This window comes from Protomyctophum parallelum (genome assembly GCF_964188405.1).
Source record: "Protomyctophum parallelum genome assembly, chromosome: 17".
In the NCBI taxonomy this organism is placed as follows: Eukaryota; Metazoa; Chordata; class Actinopteri; order Myctophiformes; family Myctophidae; genus Protomyctophum; species Protomyctophum parallelum.
This window is the reverse complement of record NC_139719.1, coordinates 23,151,749-23,170,576: the sequence shown is the minus strand read 5'-3', so window position 1 is coordinate 23,170,576 and position 18,828 is coordinate 23,151,749. Positions and strand designations below refer to the sequence as shown.

The 18,828-nt window shown below is 41.0% G+C and overlaps 2 protein-coding genes across 2 annotated transcripts; both read right to left on the bottom strand.

Moving 5' to 3' along the window:
- Positions 1 to 11,333: 11,333 nt before the first annotated feature.
- Positions 11,334 to 12,732, bottom strand: hoxb5b (homeobox B5b; the record flags this gene model as incomplete). The annotated part of the gene is made up of 2 exons (XM_083787133.1): positions 12,079 to 12,732; positions 11,334 to 11,581 (listed from the first exon to the last, which is right to left on the bottom strand). The coding sequence occupies exons 1-2, from the start codon at positions 12,686 to 12,688 to the stop codon at positions 11,334 to 11,336; spliced, it is 858 nt and encodes a 285-aa protein (XP_083643259.1). The 5' UTR covers positions 12,689 to 12,732.
- Positions 12,733 to 14,413: 1,681 nt separating this feature from the next.
- Positions 14,414 to 16,109, bottom strand: hoxb6b (homeobox B6b; the record flags this gene model as incomplete). The annotated part of the gene is made up of 2 exons (XM_083787519.1): positions 14,414 to 14,673; positions 15,650 to 16,109. The coding sequence occupies 2 exons, from the start codon at positions 16,107 to 16,109 to the stop codon at positions 14,414 to 14,416; spliced, it is 720 nt and encodes a 239-aa protein (XP_083643645.1).
- Between the last annotated feature and the right edge of the window lie 2,719 nt (positions 16,110 to 18,828).

Here is an 18,828-nt window from a genome sequence, read left to right as displayed (position 1 = left end):
AGTCCCCTTTTGTGCCTCATGCATGAGTTGGAATACCATAAAACAGGGCCTGTTAGGCTGTTATATCATGGTAAATCACAGTAAATAAACATTCTGAAGTTTATGATATATTACAGGCCCTTCTAGCTAATTGGGTTAATGCATGAAATGAAGATTACTCGTTTAGATAGGCATGATTTCCGAGGGCCAGTTCCAGTGTTATGCTTTAGGTTGAAATTTGAACAAATTGCTTTTATTTATAGCAGTGGACATTTTCGTTTAAGATGCCATGCAGGCTGGAGATATAGAAAGTTGTGTTGAACGAATGTTTTGAGTATTCAACCGCCGCACCTTCTAAGTAAAACACAACAAACGCCGTAACAGCATGAACAAATATAAATAAATATATTACATTTCGAAAGTTGACAATTAAATATATATACATGTTATAAATAAATAAATAAATAAATAAATAAATAAATAAAGAAATCAATGAGACGTATGGTATGCCTAATATGTTTCCCCACAATGATTTAAACTAAAGAATAAAAATGCATGCATTATGCTCAAGCATTAAAGTATTCTCCTTATACTGCTGCGCATGGGTTTATAGTTATAAATCATCTGCTGTAGGCAGCCTCGGTAGCCTAATCTATATAATGTATTCTAAACCTGGTTTTTTAAGTTTGAAATTGAATTAAAATGGCTGTGCTAAAAAATAAATAAATAAATAACGGTGTCGCTTATTATGATTAATGTGGCACACAAGATATGGAAACCTATATATGTCCAATCATTTTCAACTCCAAAAACGTATATTATTACTCCACATCTACAAATGAGTCAGTTTTGGAGCTCGCATGATTCTCTCCTGAGAACAGTAGCTCTCTGAGAAATATGACACGTTTTGACCACTTATTCCGTCATCTGCAGGGGTCGATATTTGGGAAATGCTGCATGTGGAATTGTAGTTGACGTCGTATCGCGGGCCGTTCGTTAGGTGATCCCGAAGGCCTCTGGGATGATCACACTGTGAGTATTTCTGTGGGAACGAGTCGTGGTGCTGCTGTGCTTTTAGGGCTGCAGGGTTCGACGACAGTGACTGCTTTGGGGGCTTCAATGGCGGCGGTGAAACGGCCTCGTAGTCGCCGGCGCCCAGATGGACATAACCCAGGCTGGACAGGGTAGTGGTAGGGCTGTCCGGGCAGGAGGAGGGAGGGAACGAGGAGGAGGGGGTCGCGCCGCTCAATTTGTCATCCTTCTTCTGCTTCATCCTCCTGTTCTGGAACCAGATCTTGATCTGCCGCTCGTGCAGGTTGAGGGAGCCGGCCATCTCCACGCGCCGCGGACGGCCCAGGTAGCGGTTGAAGTGGAACTCCTTCTCGAGCTCCACCAGCTGCGAGCTCGTGTACGCCGTGCGCGCTCTCTTATTGGCCGCCGCAGTAGCGGCGGCTGTCTGCGCGCTGGTGGAGGAGGTGGTGGTGGTGGTGCAACACTGGTCTGGCAAAACAGAATCAAAACAAGGACCACATCACCACACATGTGAATTCAATTTACTGAGATGGTGCTGCATGTGTCACACCATCAGCTGTTGTTGCTTAATTGGTCTGACCTATATATGTCTGCACTCTCCACTGCACCTCCTTCATATTTATTTCAAACTGTTCGCCTTGAAATATTTCAAGTGAAATAACCAGTATTTATAACAGATTGGCATAGACACGTCACACATGCATTTTTAAGTCGATTCAGAGTCCAAAGGCGTGACAGTCCTTATAGCTGTGTCTGAAATTCTGAATTATCATTCAGACCTTGTTCACCATACAGGCCCCAGCCTCCAACCCCTGCATACTCCTTCAGTTCAGTGCTTTTAGGTGCATATACCAAGGATTTTTATGTTTACTTGCATAGTGTCTATATATTTAACTGGTAAAATATTATGCAATGAGCTACATATGATAATTCATTTGACCTCATGGGTAAATTGTTTTACTTGTTCTATAGTCTGTTGTCGTCATGGAACTCTGGGTTGTGCCCTGAGTGACAAGTATTCTATTTATTTAAGATTTATTCTTCTAGCGCAGTTATAAGCATTTGAACTTGAGATTACTTGAAAATAGTATTTTTGGGGTTAAATTATCACACATGATTTATATATAGGCGTGTTGACTTTTTAAAACAGACTGCTTGTTTTATTTAAGCTATGCTATACGCACCTGGGATTATCTTGCTACATTTCTGATCTGAATGTCTGGACTCTTTCATCCAGGGAAAAATCTTTTTGTTAACGGTTAATTTAGGGCTGCTGTTGTTGTTGTTGTTGTTGTTGTGCTGTTTTGATTTCCTCGATTTGTGGTCAAACGACTGCACTGAGCAGCAGCCAGGTGTCTTTGACTTGTTGTTGTTGCTGCTCTCCATTTGTCCATGCAGTGCTCGGTGCATCGTTGCCTCGCGACTGCACATAAAAGCATCGACATCTCCACAATCGTCCTCCTCAAACTGAGTGCTTATGAAGTTGTGGTGGTGGATGCTGTTGTAGGTCTGCATGTCCGTGGAAGGTCTCTCGGCGCCCTTCTAACCTCCTCACAGAACATTGGCAGCTTTCCAAAGGCCACTTTGTTGCCGGTCTGAGAGGATATAGAAAAAAGGGGGTAAAAAGACAAAATCAGGGAGGAGACCGCATGATCCATCTTATCAATTCAATAGTATGGTGACATGAATAGCGAGCCTCTCTTGTCCACAAAAGCAAATGGAAAACTGGTCATATGAGTCCTAGATGAAAATCTGGGCTCCCTATACTATACAAAATAGGCTACAATCTATACCAACAGATATCGACCACGTAAATCTAATTAAATCTATGTATAGGATTAGGACTCCATATTTGTTTTTGTTTTCATAATTGTTTATTTTCGTTCACGTCCTGCATGGGCCTCTCAGCTGCATTTGATTTCATGGATTCAAAATGCACCTTTTTGTTAGTTTGTGTTAATTTAAACAATAGCACTACATGACTGATAAATGATAAATGTTCATATTATTTAGAAATATGTTCTCATACTTATAGGAGCTCATCCGTGTTTTTATTAAATTCTGAGAAAGCATAAGAGAACAAAGACCATATAAGACTAATAATAAACATCCCAATTAGACTATGTTGTGTAATAACACATCATACATTTACCATTGTTAATTTGTTAAAAGTAATAACATTATTTTAATCTGTTAATTGATATATGTAGGATTTTCTTATATGGCTGGTAAATATAAACAAAGAAACTAAACAAAGCAGCTACACCAGACTATACATATTCAACGGAAAGCAACACGAATACAACATCTTGAATACGCAATTTAAAGGTGTTTGCATATAGTCTGTATACATCTGTGATGTAGCATATACGATATGTAATAAAACAAAGGGCTCTGCAACATTCTCATTTTCTGCATATAGCCTAAACCTCATTTTAATCCCGAGTTTGAACTGTCACATGCAGCGAAATCTGGTTGAACGAAAATGGATGCAATTGAACATTCGTTTCTGAGGAGCACGAGCGGAGAGACAGAGAACGAATGTAGAATAAGTATGGAGGCATGCAGCTTTATGAACTCTGGTTGAACCGTCGCCGGAGTCAGGGTCGTAAATCATAAAGACACATAGCCGAGTCCACACAGCACAGCCCCGGCTTGCTTACCTTCCGCACGTACAGCGGCGCGTCACATTAATTTCGCATAAAAATCCCCTCTGAAACAAATAACGATTACTCTCACCTTTGGAAAATACCGGGGGAATATTTCTAATCCAAGTCCTTTGCACTGGCTGGTGGTGGATGCAGGCTGGCTGTGCATGCCAGTGGTCGAAGAAGCAGAGAGTGGACAGTGTTTCTGATCTGCTTGCACAGTAGACCGCCCTACATCTCCAGACATAGCCTTTCTGCTGATCATGCATGCCCAGCCTCACATCACACCACGGATGATATGGCTTGTGATAACATAATAATAATTTAAGACGGGCTATTGTAATGCCTGCATGGCTATTCTGGCTAAAGTATTGCCTTTTTCGTCTACGTTTTGTGCATGGATTATAGGGCAGCAATTTGTCAGAAATGGAAATTATGGTAATCTAAGACCCGGAGGAGATGGGTGGACAAGGCTTTTGATTCGTGCCTCGGGGGCTGGTGGGGAAGAAAGGCCAGCCATTGCTCTCATATTTTGGCAGTGAATCACAATTTGCCTCTGTCGATTCAGGCAGAGAAAATAAGTTATACTTATTTTGTTTTTGTTTATGGGTCCAAATACCTCAGAGTGATATAAGCAGAAGTATGCCGAGTTGAACTATAATTGGACTATTAGTAGATGTTATATTAATAGTATACCGGTAATGTGTTTTATTTTTATTTAACAACGTTAATGATCACGTGGAACTTGGAAGTGAATCTAAATGCATTTCCTCTTCAGCAAATCTGTTTTATAGCCTATAGTTTTTGAGAAATTGCAATCAAGTGCTGTGAAATGGAAAACATAAACGGCTACGTCTCTATTTGATTGAAACAGTCCTGGTATCTTGCCCATGATAATGAATTCCAACATGGCCGAAGTCCCACTTAGGACTAATAATATGTCAGAGATAGCTTAGCAAAGGGCTTGAGGTGTTTAGTCTATAGTTCTACAGATTGAGCAAGTCTCATTTTTACTATACCAACACATTCGTATTCCCATGCAGCGCACAGCATATTATATACTTGTAATTAGATTGTATCATTGTATGCTTTCTAATTTCCTTGTTACATTTTTCCATCTCGTTCGTGATAATCTAGTATAGCGCCCGCGTTGTCTGTGCATGCAGTCCGAGGCCATTTTCAATTTTGTTGCGACAATTGTTAACATTCATTCAAAGCTGCGCGCATGTCTGTCCGCGAAGTTTATAATTAGGCCCATGACAATCAAAATGCCGCTTGATTGGTGCAGCGGGTCGATGCGGCTCTCTGGCGGTGCTTTGATCTCTCGTGTTCATCTTTCAATTGAGGATGCTCAATCACTTTGATTGGTCCGCACAGGGAACGCACATAGGTAATATTTAACTAGTGACACAGAGTAACACAAGTGAATGTCTTTGATCTTTCAACCATGTATATAGGCTTACATGCGACAGACATACGACAGTCATGTAACTATAGGCTATTTGGTTAGTTATTCAAAAATTAAACCATGGTGTGTCCTACATACATATGTCCATGACTAATATGCTTGGTCTAATTAAACTTTTAGGCTGAAGTTACCCTGATAGCTCTTGATGCAGTCATGAGCGACGATAAGTGCACTTGCTTCGCTACCTGCAGCGCATTATAGCCTATACAAAAGAAAACATAATTGCTTTGCCATAGTTTTTGCAATATATATGGCATAAGTATAAGATCAGATATTATTCCTCATGCTTGGTTCATGCTTTATTGAGTTGCTATAGATATGTGAGCCTGATGAAGAAATGATATAGATCTCATAAAAATGCACTCATATACATAAAGGAAAACTACATGATCTGCAAAACAGTATAGGCAAGGGCTTGCATGCAGGGAAGTGAAAGATCAGTTTATAAACATGAGCCTAAATGTCATAATGTCATGTTGTAATGCGTGATCTCTGCAGAATATAGCTTTCCACATATATGTGTCATGGTTGCCATGCGCTATATGACGACATGCACACCGTGGTCATAAACAGCCGCAGTTATCATATAAGTTATATCACATCATCATCATCACAGTCATACTCCGTCCAGAGCCCGTCCAAGCCCTATACTAGTATTCGGCCCATCGCTGTTTATCCGGTGATGGATTCGCTACTTTGTTGGGTTGAGGGATGGCACATTCTTGACGAATGCACGTCACAGAGTATATAGCCTTGCTCACAATTAGCTGAAGGAATCACTTGTCGACGAGATAGAACAGTGGTTCTCAAAGTGGGCTCGCGGGGACCCCCAGGGGTCCTTGAGGGGGTTCCAGGGGGTCGCCGGCAAAATGAGTTAATAACCTCAAAATCGGTTTAACCGGACTTTAAAACCGCCAATCTACAAGCTCACAGGGTCGCCATGCCATTATAGGCCTACATACACTGTGAGCTTGTATAGATGATAGATCTGCTATATAAAATATCAATAAATATGACACAAAACATTTTCAGATGGGGATCCGCGATATTGTGCAGGAAATATATATTATGAATTTGGGGGTCCTGGGATGTGAAAAGGTTTGAGAACCACTGGAGGAGATGACCTCCATGACAGGCATGCACTATAGGAAAACAATAAATAGCGGATCTATTGTGAACAAGTGCAATTCTATACCTAACAAACACAGTTACATACACCTCACAAGCAGTTTGAAAGTACTAGGCTATAGGGTATAATGTTGGGGGTCAGAGTAGAGCAGAGGCCTATATGAACCACATATTGCCTTGAGCCTGAATTTTTGGCAAAGATATTTGGTGTATAGGCCTAGGGAAAAAAGGTGCTCCAATGCATCTCAGGTCTGTTTTACTGGGTGTAAGTGCAGAAGATCAAAGTTATCTTTTTGGCTAATGTGCAGGCAATATTTGCTGGAAGCTGACATGAAATCGTAATCTTTTTTCTAAGGCTATATATATATGCTATTAATCACACTTGTGATGGGTTTATCTCTCCAGAATAGGCCTGCACACTCTACATAGTTTATTCCTCAGTAAATCATCACTGTAAATTACCAACGTGCTTTGCCTGTATGCTACCGTATTACCCCACAGAACTGATAAAAGAAAATCTATAATAAGACAACTTACTTTTTTCGGCCTCATCTTCCTTTTATATATATCTGTTTCACAAGACAGTTTTTCCGTCCTCTCAGCGACTCTTGGAAAGTGTCCCTGCCCTTAGCCCTAAACTCCTCCTTGATGATCTGGCCTGGCAACGGACAGTGGACCGAGGAGAGGAGTTGATAAATGATTACCCGAACAATGCCCACATTGTATAGGCCTCCCCGAAACCTTCCACGGATGTCATATTCTCAAAGAATGTATAGCGAATGCTCTATACATAATACACTTATTCTGCGGTGGAGGCCTATATATATCTGACTATATAGGCTAATCTGAAATAATAATAATTTATAATGTGTGTGTGTGTGTGTGTGTGTGTGTGTGTGTGTGTGTGTGTGTGTGTGTGTGTGTGTGTGTGTGTGTGTGTGTGTGTGTGTGTGTGTGTGTGTGTGTGTGTGTGTGTGTGACTGCAGCATGTGCGCGCGAGCATGCATGGAACATAATAATCATCTCGTGAGGCGGTGAGGTCGTGACCATCTTCAATCGGAATCGTTTTTTCCCCTCCTTTTCATCCTGATCCTGGCGAAGTGTCATCAACTACATATCCCTAAGACGCGAATTTGTGGCTGCTTGTTGTTAACACAAATTCGGATCTACAGGGTAAATATAGATGACAGGTGGTCAGCGTCGACCGGCGAGGAAGTCTTATATGTTCCCCTTGGCATTTGAATGTGAACATTTTACAGCATTCTTTGAATTTTGTAAATAATAATAATAATAATAATTATTATTCTTTATGCTCACAATGCTCACATGAAGGCTATACATATGTAATAGCATAGCATATAGGTTGGGACCCATGCGCACATCTTCAAAAGCACCTCCTCAAATGTGCAATGATTTTTTTTGTTGTTTGTTTAACTTAATCTGATGTTCTTTATTTTTAAATTGTTGCTCAACGTCCAGGCCTACTATAAAATAAAGAATAAAATATTGAAAAAATAATAATTTAATCTTGTATATATTTATGTAGCCGGGTAGCCCGATCAGTCTGATAGCCTTTTAATGTTCTATATAAAGGCTGCCTTTATATAGAACATTTGTAATAATCTAATTCAATTTAAAAACTTTCATACAACTTTATTGTATGAGCTCTCTTTAAGGGGGCGCATCTATCAAAAATGAAACACACAATGTCCTGTATTTCATTGGGAAATTATGCATGTTACAGACAGATGGAGAGCCTACACTGTAATTTCTAATCCCTGATCGATCTCTGAACGGAACCTAATGGCGTTTGATGAACAATCTGACACGGCACGACTTTGACGTCTCAATATGCGTTGACACTTTGACCCCTTAGGATCTGCACGGGAACAATTTCTTACGGACTCACTCGCGTATTTGTATTAATATAGAGTAGTACCTGCTTTCTGAAACAAGTCTCGGTTCGCGGCATTTGGTTGCCAGGGTCAGGGAGGGGAGAGCGAGGGGCAGTGGAAATATTTCCGTCTCAATAAGTGTCTGTCCGCTATAGGGTTAGACAAATGCCCGCCACTTCGACTGAAGAAAAAAAGGCAGAAGATAAAAATAACAAACATGTTGGAGCAGACATGGGCTTTCTATGTTCTGCCTTAACCTACATGGCCCCTAATGATAACAGCCGTGGCCGAGGAACCATCCATCAAAAGCCAAGCCGGTCTGAGGCGCTCTCTGCTGGCGTAGAAGAAGCGTTACATCATCATCATCATCATGAACACAACTCTGACTGGACTCTGTGAATGGCGACAAGATGGGCTGCAAAGTGCAGACCGTCTATTAAGAATAAACTAAATATAGGATACGTGTTAATCCGTTCGCCAACACGTTCTGGGTGACACATGATCGGGTGCATTTATTATTAAATCGGAAGGCCTATAACAATCACCAAATCATATAGTCTATAAATAAATAACCACAGTGAAATAAAATAGCATGTTATTTTGATATATTTACACACACTTTGTGATGTGTAAATATTGTGCATATAGGCCTATAACATTTAAAACTTATAGGCTATATAATGTTCAAGATAGCTGTTGGTATATAGGCTATTGGGCGGATATGATTTGAAATCAATATGCATATACCTATTGGCTATTATCCTTATGGCTATTATTTTCCAGAGCCTATATACTTTCCAAAGCTGTCAATTTAAAGTAAAATAAATACAGTTCATACATTTATTTTATTGTATTAATTATGTAGCTATTATTATGTTGTGTGTAGTGTGTAGGCCCGAGTGTTGAGCGTGACAGTGCAATGTCTGAGCGAAGGCAGAGTCCTGCTTTCGGTGCAGCTGTGGTAGTAGTCTATCGTCTACTGACCCAGCGATGATCCCGACACTATGAATTATGCATGAGATCCGGGTACAGATTACCCCTATCAATATGCAATACTCATTACGCTGGTTAAATTGCCACTTAATAGTTATGAATATGTGAAAATGTCTGGACCCTTATAAGTTATATAGCCCAGCGTTTGGTTTCACTTGAAAGTGAAATGAGTTGTCAGGGTTTTTCAAACAAAATAATTGCAAAAGTGCATGTCGTTGCAGGTGAAGAGTCGCAATGGCTTTAGTTTTATTTTATACAATTCTCCCTTTATTGACTCATGGAGACCTATAGCTTTAAGACTGTGATGTATTTATTAAAACAACTGAAGCTGCTCTCCATGAAGTTCCAACCCTAAGTTGTCCGATAGTTCACCTCTGCCCGCTCTGTGACTTGATAGATCAGGATAAATCACTGGAGGACCTCGCTCAAGTTCGTTTCATGGCAGCCCCATAAAAGCTCTTCACTGGACTACTAAAGGTCCAGTCTTGTTGTTTTTTCTCTCATCAATATAACGTATGCTTCGGAAATAGAAACTCGTTGAATTTCGATCTCAACACGACAGGATCATGATGATGCTCGAAAGATTCACATTTATTATAAAGATATGTAAATATCAACTGCAATGTATTTTGGCTAGTTTTAATACTTTTCATTAAACAAATAATAATAATAATTTGTTCAATCAAGATTTAAGAAAATATTTCTGTTCCACAATCATAACTATCACGGAACAAAAAGAAGGCATATTAACTATGTAAGCCATATTAATAAAGAAGAAACGAGTAGGCCTATACTTTTTAGATGCCGTTTTAAATGCAATGCGCTGTCTATATTTGTGTTGGAACAATACTAAGTCCACTTTCCCATATGATGTGGACATTACGAGCTCCCTAACTGGACACTACTCCAGGCCACCCTTTCGAATCCCATCGATGCAGTTAAGCCGTCACTTTCATTCAAGGTTGTGAATTATATAGTACATTGTCTACTCCCCAAAACCATAAAACCAACTTTATGGACCTCACGTGACTTTTCAGAGTCTGTAAGTAATATAGGCCTATACAATCTTTGGTAAGGGGGATTTTTACGAAGTTGGTGCTCTGTCCATATACCTGTAAAGACCCAATTTTGGATTTTATCAACACGTTATTCTAACAGGCTTATAGCACACGAGGTCACGAGAGGTAAGTTTGAAATGCTACATCTTAATTTTCCCTGTGGGTATGCGTGTGTGTGTGTGTGTGTGTGTGTGTGTGTGTTAAAAAAAGTGGCCTAAAGGTAATCATTCAATAATTTGACCCACTCTTCAGTTCAACAACTGAAGTTTTTTTTTAAGGCTAGTAAGTCATTAACAAATCTGTACCACATTCGGCACGCGAACTAGCTTAAAGTTATTGTCATGGGTTCCCGTGGTGGGTGGATGTTATTCGTATACCGACATAACTAAACTATATATGGCATCTTTGTTTTAATATACAGGTAATTGATAATATCATATTGGAACACATTGAAAGCAATTGAGAGAAACTTTATTTTCAAGCGCTATGAGTTCACTTACAAATACAAAAAGCTTATTGGCGAAAATGCTTACATCACTGTTGCCTATATATATCCACATAATAACCCTTTGCACTAAAAATGTATCACATTGACAGGTTGAATACATTTACATTGCTCATAATTAGTTCTAAACAATAGATGCACAACATGGTTCTATAGCTACACATTGGCATGTTTATGAAAATCATCTGGCCACAAGATAACCATCAAAAGAGCATTGAAACTTACACTAAAGCGCTTTGAATGGCCCCATCATACATTAGGTTTACATTCAATGAAGAGCAGCATATGGTTTGGAAACGTTTAAACTGTACACTGAATTTTACTCCTGTTAGACCGTCAAGAAGTTACACAATAAACAGCTCAAGTGAATCATGGCAACCTTCAAGAGAGCAAAAAGCATGGACATCAATTACCCCAATAATATTTACACATCTCTTATTATTTTCAAATGACAACTAAGCTATCATAGTACAACAGTCAACTAAAATAGTGTTTTAAGACCACAGAATACTTCTTTGTCTATCACAATAACATGCTGAAAGGTGCTGCGCTTTCCATAGCTTTACAGTACTCATGGATGTCCCCCACCCCCTCAAACGCCATCATCTCTGGCAAGTTATTCAAAACTCAATTGTGGAAGGCGCTCCCTCCTGTCACAAGGCTCATGCTTTTCAGTTTATTGTCCTTCTTCCATTTCATCCTGCGATTCTGGAACCAGATTTTGATCTGTCGTTCCGAGAGACACAGCGTGTGGGCTATCTCTATCCTCCGCCGTCTGGTAAGGTACCTATTGAAGTGAAACTCTTTCTCCAGTTCTAGCGTCTGGTAGCGGGTGTATGCAGTTCGGGCCCTTTTCCCATCAGGTCCAGTCATATCTAAATTTCATAAAAAAGCCAGACATTAGCAACGGCCATCACTTAACAACACATGGGAAATTGTTGCATTTTTTGGAGGGCTGCACAATTAAGGACGATGCCTATACATTGGGGAAGTCGTCAGCGTCAAATGTGCTTATAAGCATGCAGCCAATATATTCGCACCCATTTCAAATGCTCACTTACTTATAAGCCTATAATTAAACCCACAGCCAACATGAGCCCAATCGAGTTCCAGAATTTTAATACAAAATTCCATCAAACATGTTTCACAAATTCACCCTCGTATAGATCGTTATGGCTAAATGATAACATGAAGTATAGGCTATAAACTCTAACTGACCTGTATACCCTCATCAAAATCCCTATCACACAAAGACTATACAAACATCATCCTCACTGACCTAGGCTTACTCATGCAACACTTGACAGATTTATGACACTTCGCCAATCGACAGCATGACCCTACTAAAACACAATAGTGTAATTATAGCTACCGTGGCTTATGTGCAGTTTCCTCATCCAGGGGAATATCTGTGGCGTTTGGCAATCATTCGATGTTGGAGTTGAGGAGGTGGCGTTGGGTTCCTGGTGCTGCTGCTGCTGCTGCGCTCGGGGTGCCGTGCCGGCGCCGCTGGTGTGTGCACCTTCCTCGGTCTCGGGGACGGCGATGGTGGCGGTATCCTCTATCTCCGTGAAATGAGCGCTGTTGCTTTTGTTGAGATTGTTGCCGCCGGTCGAGGTCGCGCTCCGGTCAGACGGAGGAGAGGGGCTTTTTAGTTCCAGACTCTCCAGAGCCTCGCGGTTGTTGGCCGTGGCGCACGGCACGGAATCTGGAGACGACAGCGAGCAGTTGGGTTGTCTGTACCGGGCGTCCGGCCCGAAGCCGCGGGCATCGTCTCCCACAGCCCCGAAGTGGCTGCTAGTGTTGGTGCGGTTTACGGTTAGGTCCATGCCATTGTAGTTGTAGCCGAAAGACCCGGAGTGCATGGTGCCAGGGTCTCTGAACGAACCGTTCACGGCGCCGTTAGTCCCATAATTTAGTAACTGATAGTCGGAGCCATTTGGATAGCGCCCTGAGAACGAGTTTACAAAGTAAGAGCTCATTTGCTTGGTTTTAAAGCCTCGATTTGTAGATCTTTGTCGCTATAATCCTGTGCTTGCACGATTTATGATGCAATCATGAATTATAGCAATGAAGCCCTACTGTACTTTGCCAGGTATGCGGCCAAATATGGGAGAGCGTTCAGGAATCACGTGCCTTTGTTGACCAGTCGTAAATTCTCACTGATGACTTCAAGAGGTAATTCATGCTCTATGGTTACAAATGATGACGAAATGATGGTCGTTAGACCCCAGTCAATGGTGCCTCCCCATTGCGCGCTGTGGTCCGTATAGGTAGAGAGCGCCATCTTTTGGTGAAATGGGGTATCGTCTCACGGGGGCGGTATCGGGCCCTATAACCATTTATCATTTATGTAACGTAGTGATTATGTAGGCCACAAAAGGCTCAGGTAACTCATATTAGAAACTTGCACACGTAACTGTAGGCAACTGTAGAGACTTGATAACTAAACTGTTGGAAACTGGAGACTTATGCAACTATTATTGGCAAATGTATACGTTTATTAGCTAGATTTATGGAAATTGGAATCATGTTTATCGTAGTTGATAACAAACTCCATGCAGGTTTCAGAAAAGATCGGAACTTGAAAAGTGCTTTGTAATTTTATAATATTGATGATAATACTTATTATTAATTATAATTTATAATGGGCCTAATTCTAATCATAATAATAATTGTATTGATCATAATTGTAATAATAATAGTTTTAGTAATATAGTGAGAATAGTAATAATGGTAATACAAATATAATAAGAATATAGCACATTCAGCAGCATTTTGCCAATAACCACCAGATTTCCAGTATATTTACACAAAAGCTTTTATTTCTATATGTACAATTACCTAAACAAAAATATTGCACATGAAATCCAGATGTGCATTAATAGACACATGGTGAAACAGCAATAAATAACATGGATTTGTCATCTGTACAAACTTGAAACGTGTTTTTTATGGCACAGCTGTAAACAACAAGCCTACAGTAGAACATATACTAGCCTATACACCACACAATGTACATGAGGCCAAAGCCTCGGTGGATGCCATGGACATGGGGAAGAAAACATATAGGAGGCCATATACGATAATGAGGTATAACAACATGGTCAGAAACTAAAAACACCCAAAAAAAATATTTACATTTGGCAAATTGGCACATTTGCATATATAGTCCCCTCTAAACGCACTAAAGCACGAGAACAAACAGAAGAGCACCAGCATGGTTTGAACATAATATAGCCTACATACATCAGCGTGCAGATATTCAAATGAAATCTACTACTCTACAAGTCTACACAACATGTTTCTCCACTGAGTTATACGCAATTATCTACAAAGAAATTATACATGGATCTTCACATTTCTGAACGTGTACACAACAGAGTCCCGGGCGGCTCATTTAACTCCGCAGTGAAAGGTATACTAGTCGACATATAATGGGGCCTTCATGGACGCAGTGTTATGGGCATATTATAGAAATCAAATAATCTGTGTAAATTTGTGTAAATGTGTCTATTTGTAACTCCCAGAGTGTATAAATGCAACCAACTGGACCAGCACGGGTCCAAATGCTTATATTGGCACACCTGTGTATAGCCCAGGCCTATCCGTTTTCACTCAATCAGGAGGTTAAATCAACACGCGGGCATTTTGCTGTGATGGGCTATAATACTTTGAGTGCACACATAAAGGCCAACAGTGTCTTTTCAGTTGGACTTTTTCTCTGTCTCCTCCTCTTCCTCGGACGGTTTGGAAGGATTGAGGAGTTTGTTTTCCTTCTTCCATTTCATTCGACGGTTCTGAAACCAGATCTTGATCTGACGTTCCGTGAGGCACAGGGCATGGGAGATCTCGATCCGCCGACGCCTCGTCAGATACCTATTGAAGTGGAATTCTTTCTCCAGCTCCAGAGTCTGGTAGCGGGTGTAGGTCTGTCGGCCCCTGCGTCCAGTGCTGCCAAAAGTTCCTGCGTGCGTGGGCAAAGGAAAGGCGAGAGAAGCGTTACTATCCATGCTTCATTAAAACAGTGGTTCTCAAAGTGGGGCCCGGGGACCCCAAAGGGTCATTGGGGGAGTTCCAGGGGGTCCCCATAAATTAGTTAATATAGCTTTAAAACAGTTTGACCCTATATATAGGCTATATGTTGGATATTTCAAAATAGTCGATCTACAAGCTCATAAGCATCACATCGCAATGCGTTGTAGAGCTGCTATATTACAAAAGATCTACATCTTAAACATGTGGAATATTTTTGAAACATTTTACAGCACTGCACGTGACATGACAAAGATACACAATATATTTTCAGATCCGGGTCCGTGGCCAAATACTATTGATTTGGGAGTCCTGAACATGAAAATGTTTGAGAACCACTGTTAAAAGCGGCATTCTTAACATTGTTTCATTTGTCTCAATTGACCCATTAATGTATCATTAGCCTATTGCATTATAAATGCAATAACATAATAATTTAAGAATGAACAACATTGTGTATTTCTGTTTTGCCGTTTTCAAAGATACAATATGACTTTGCAACATGGCTTATGTCGAGGCCCATGGGTTGCGTGTCTAATGGTGATATTATAGCCAAAGTCCCGGGGCATATACGATCATAGCCTACTATTCGGGTTGAGATGGCCTCATCAGTATAGCCATTAATAATCTTAAACGTCACAAACGGTTCATGTCAAGACTAATCGCTTCTTTATATGTGTGTTATATTTCTTTTGTGATTCTAAATGAAGCTGTTTAAATGTGATGGCGAAGTATAGGCTATACGCTTTTTTGTTGTCCTTATATGCCATGCGAAGCAGCGCAGCTGAGGATGCGGGGAGGATACTGTACTCTATAGACAGACAGCATGACATGATACAGTACAGACTCTATCCGATATAGGAAACACACGAAACACAAGCCTATATCATGTGTGCAGCTTCACTCACCGGCAGTACAAGCGTTCATCCTCTGCATCCACGGATAAATCAGAGACGATGACTTGTCGTCAATACTGCTGCTCATGTTTACATTGTGCTCCGGGCAGTCCGACTTGCGCTGCTGGTCCTGCGTTACGAACAGCGGCTGATCCGCGTCTCGACTGGCGGCGAACGCGCAGGATCCCTCACTGTCCTTGTAAAAAGTCCCGACCGCGTTGTAGTCGCAGGGCGCGCCGCCGTTGGCTCGGCCGTAGAGGGCAGCGGCGGCGGCGGCGGCGCTCGTCTGTTGGTAATATGATGCCGGGTAAACCTTCTCCTGCATGTTGGCCGCGCCATACGTGGCCGCATTGGAATAGTGTCTTAAAGGGTCGGTATATCCCGAGGAATATAGCGGTATCTGACCCAGGAGAGAGTCCTGTCCTCCCGGTAGAGACACGGGAAAAGTTGAGTTAACAAAATAGGAACTCATTGGACGGACAACTGGTATACTCCGGAGGAATATGATTTGTTGTCTTTTATAGTCCAAGTGGTTTTGCCATTACTTTATCGGAGATTTGGTTTTTGCTGAAGGGGGTTGCGAGGTACCACTGAATACAGAGGGGAACTGTACCATCTGATCAGCGTCTGGCCAATCACTGGCGTCTGTGGTTGCACTATTGCACCCATGGGGGGCTCTTGTTGCGTGCAGGGGTCCCCAGTGAATCGAAATGAAGCGCAAGAGCTTGTCGGGCTTTCAGCACACAATGAGATGCCCGGATTCATACAAAATGACCACGCTGCTTATGAAAATATCATATGAAATAACACATAATTTCGCTCAGTGCTAATATTGCACAATACAATAAGACTGGCTGAAGTAGCCAATACTCCCCCCCCCCCCCCCCCCCCCCCACCCCCCCCCCCCATCGTAAGCAAGTGCGCGCGCGCGCGCGCACACACACACACACACACACACACACACACACACACACACACACACACACACACACACACACACACGAGTTCTTTTTTTATCCACAACAGAAAAAAAGGAACTAATCACATCGCAAACACTTTTGCGCATGCAGTGTTTCCTTTTACGCACGAATTACGCACGGACAACAGTCTCTCTCTCTCTCTCTCTCTCTCTCTCTCTGTCTCTCTCTCATCCTTGCACTCCTGTTCATTCTCTCTCTCTCTCTCTCTTTGCTCTCTCGTTCATGTGGTTGAAATCAATGTGCATCCTAATTTCCCCTTTTCAATTTTGTCAAAGCAAGTCCAATAACTAATATAGTTCTGCTTACTGCATGTAACTGTATTTACAGACCGATTGTCATGCGCAAAATGTTTACTTAATCAATCAAAAAGTAACCGCAATTTGCCTATACTGTATGTATGCCATATATATATATACCAAAACACCTTTCTTTCTGATTCCCAATAGTATACGAGCAAGACAGAAGAATGATAGACGACTGTCCACCGACGTGAACAGAGCACGGACACATCAACCATGTTTACCAGTCGTGACGACGTGGACATTTCTTTCATATCATTCAAAAAATATTGAGCCTTCCCTGTAAGTAAAACAGCGGTTTGTTATTCGAATATATAGGCTTAGTGCTTAAAATGCATGCAATGTCATTAATATAATCATACATTTATTAAAATCATTATGATTGTTATTATACGGCTATAATAATACTAATAATGATGATACCATACATTTGCGTTATTTCAGCGCCTCGTCAATGAAGGCCTTTGCGTTCTGCAGTTATAGGCCCTATATACAAGATTTCAGTCTTTCCCCCAGTTAGCTATTGTGTGTTTTATTTCATTTCTATTTAGCCTATACTATAAATGCCCTGAAAAAAGATACATCCAGCCCCCTGCAGCTCAATGTATACACTAAAACATTGTTTAAAACTCATTTAAAAAGTAAAGAAAACGGGGGAAAGTATCTGAATAAATGGTCTCATATTTATACACTGTTGTGAACGATTGAATGAAATGTGCACATATGTATTTATAGGTATATATATATATCATATCTTTCCTCATTGCTTCTCCATTGCTCGGTCCTTTTGCATCCAAAAATGGCATCCACATACACTGCATGCATCTGGCTTGTAAAATATAGGCCTAAATATTCTTATATTGCTATAGACTTTCTTTGCGGTTGGACGGTTCCATGTTTTATTCCACATGTAAGAAAAAACTAACGGGGAAATAATAGGCCTACAACTTATAAACCTTAAATGTCACACACCTTCTGAAAGAAGAGACTGCATAATTTGGAAATGGGCCAGAGAAAACGAATGTTGGATTAATTGTACGTCATAAAATCACAAAATTCAAACAAAGAGAAACTATAGGCGCTTTATAAACATGCGAAACTGACTATAACGGGTGGGCGAGGTGTTCCATGTGTGGAATATTGTTATATTTTGATCAGTCACATTAAATAATATTCAGTCTGATTCGTTAACTCGTTTTAAAGTGTCAAACCAGGTCTCACCAGTAGAGCAGGCCCTCGACATTACCATCACCATCAGCATCATCATAGTCCAGCTTGCATGCATGGCCTACAGTTAAGCCAACGCAGTTTTACGACACAATACATTATTTCAGCCTTCTAGGGCTATACCTCAACCTTGGAATAACCATTTTTCTTCTATATTTCTATTTTGGCTTTCATTCACATATAGGGCAGCTCGTGACGATGCTGCGGCATAGAGTGCTCGTATAGGCTACGTATATACAAAGGTAAGCAACCTTTTTTGTGAATAGCGCGAATAACGCTTGAATCCACACATAGCAAACACTGTAACGAATTTATACTGTTCATATAGGAAGAAGAGAAAGCTTATATCCATTTCACCAAAAGGTAAACAAAAGCGCCGAACACCATCTCGCGAAACAAGATCACAGCGCATGGCGTCGTGAACATGGTTGCCCTTACCTTTGTTGATAATCCATCATTTGGAGTGTGAGTGACAGTCTGCAGGAGCTCCGCTTTCCTCGTTCCAAGTCCGAACGCACTGATAATGCATGTTTAGTGCATTAAGTGATTCCAGTAAAGATCACTCCACCATCCTGTGGGCACTGATTTCCCATTTTCACCAATGCAAGTGGAAGTATTAAGCCACATTATGGCGGTTGATGCTGAAAGGTTGCTGCAGTGGCTCCATCGCTCAGGTTTGATCACC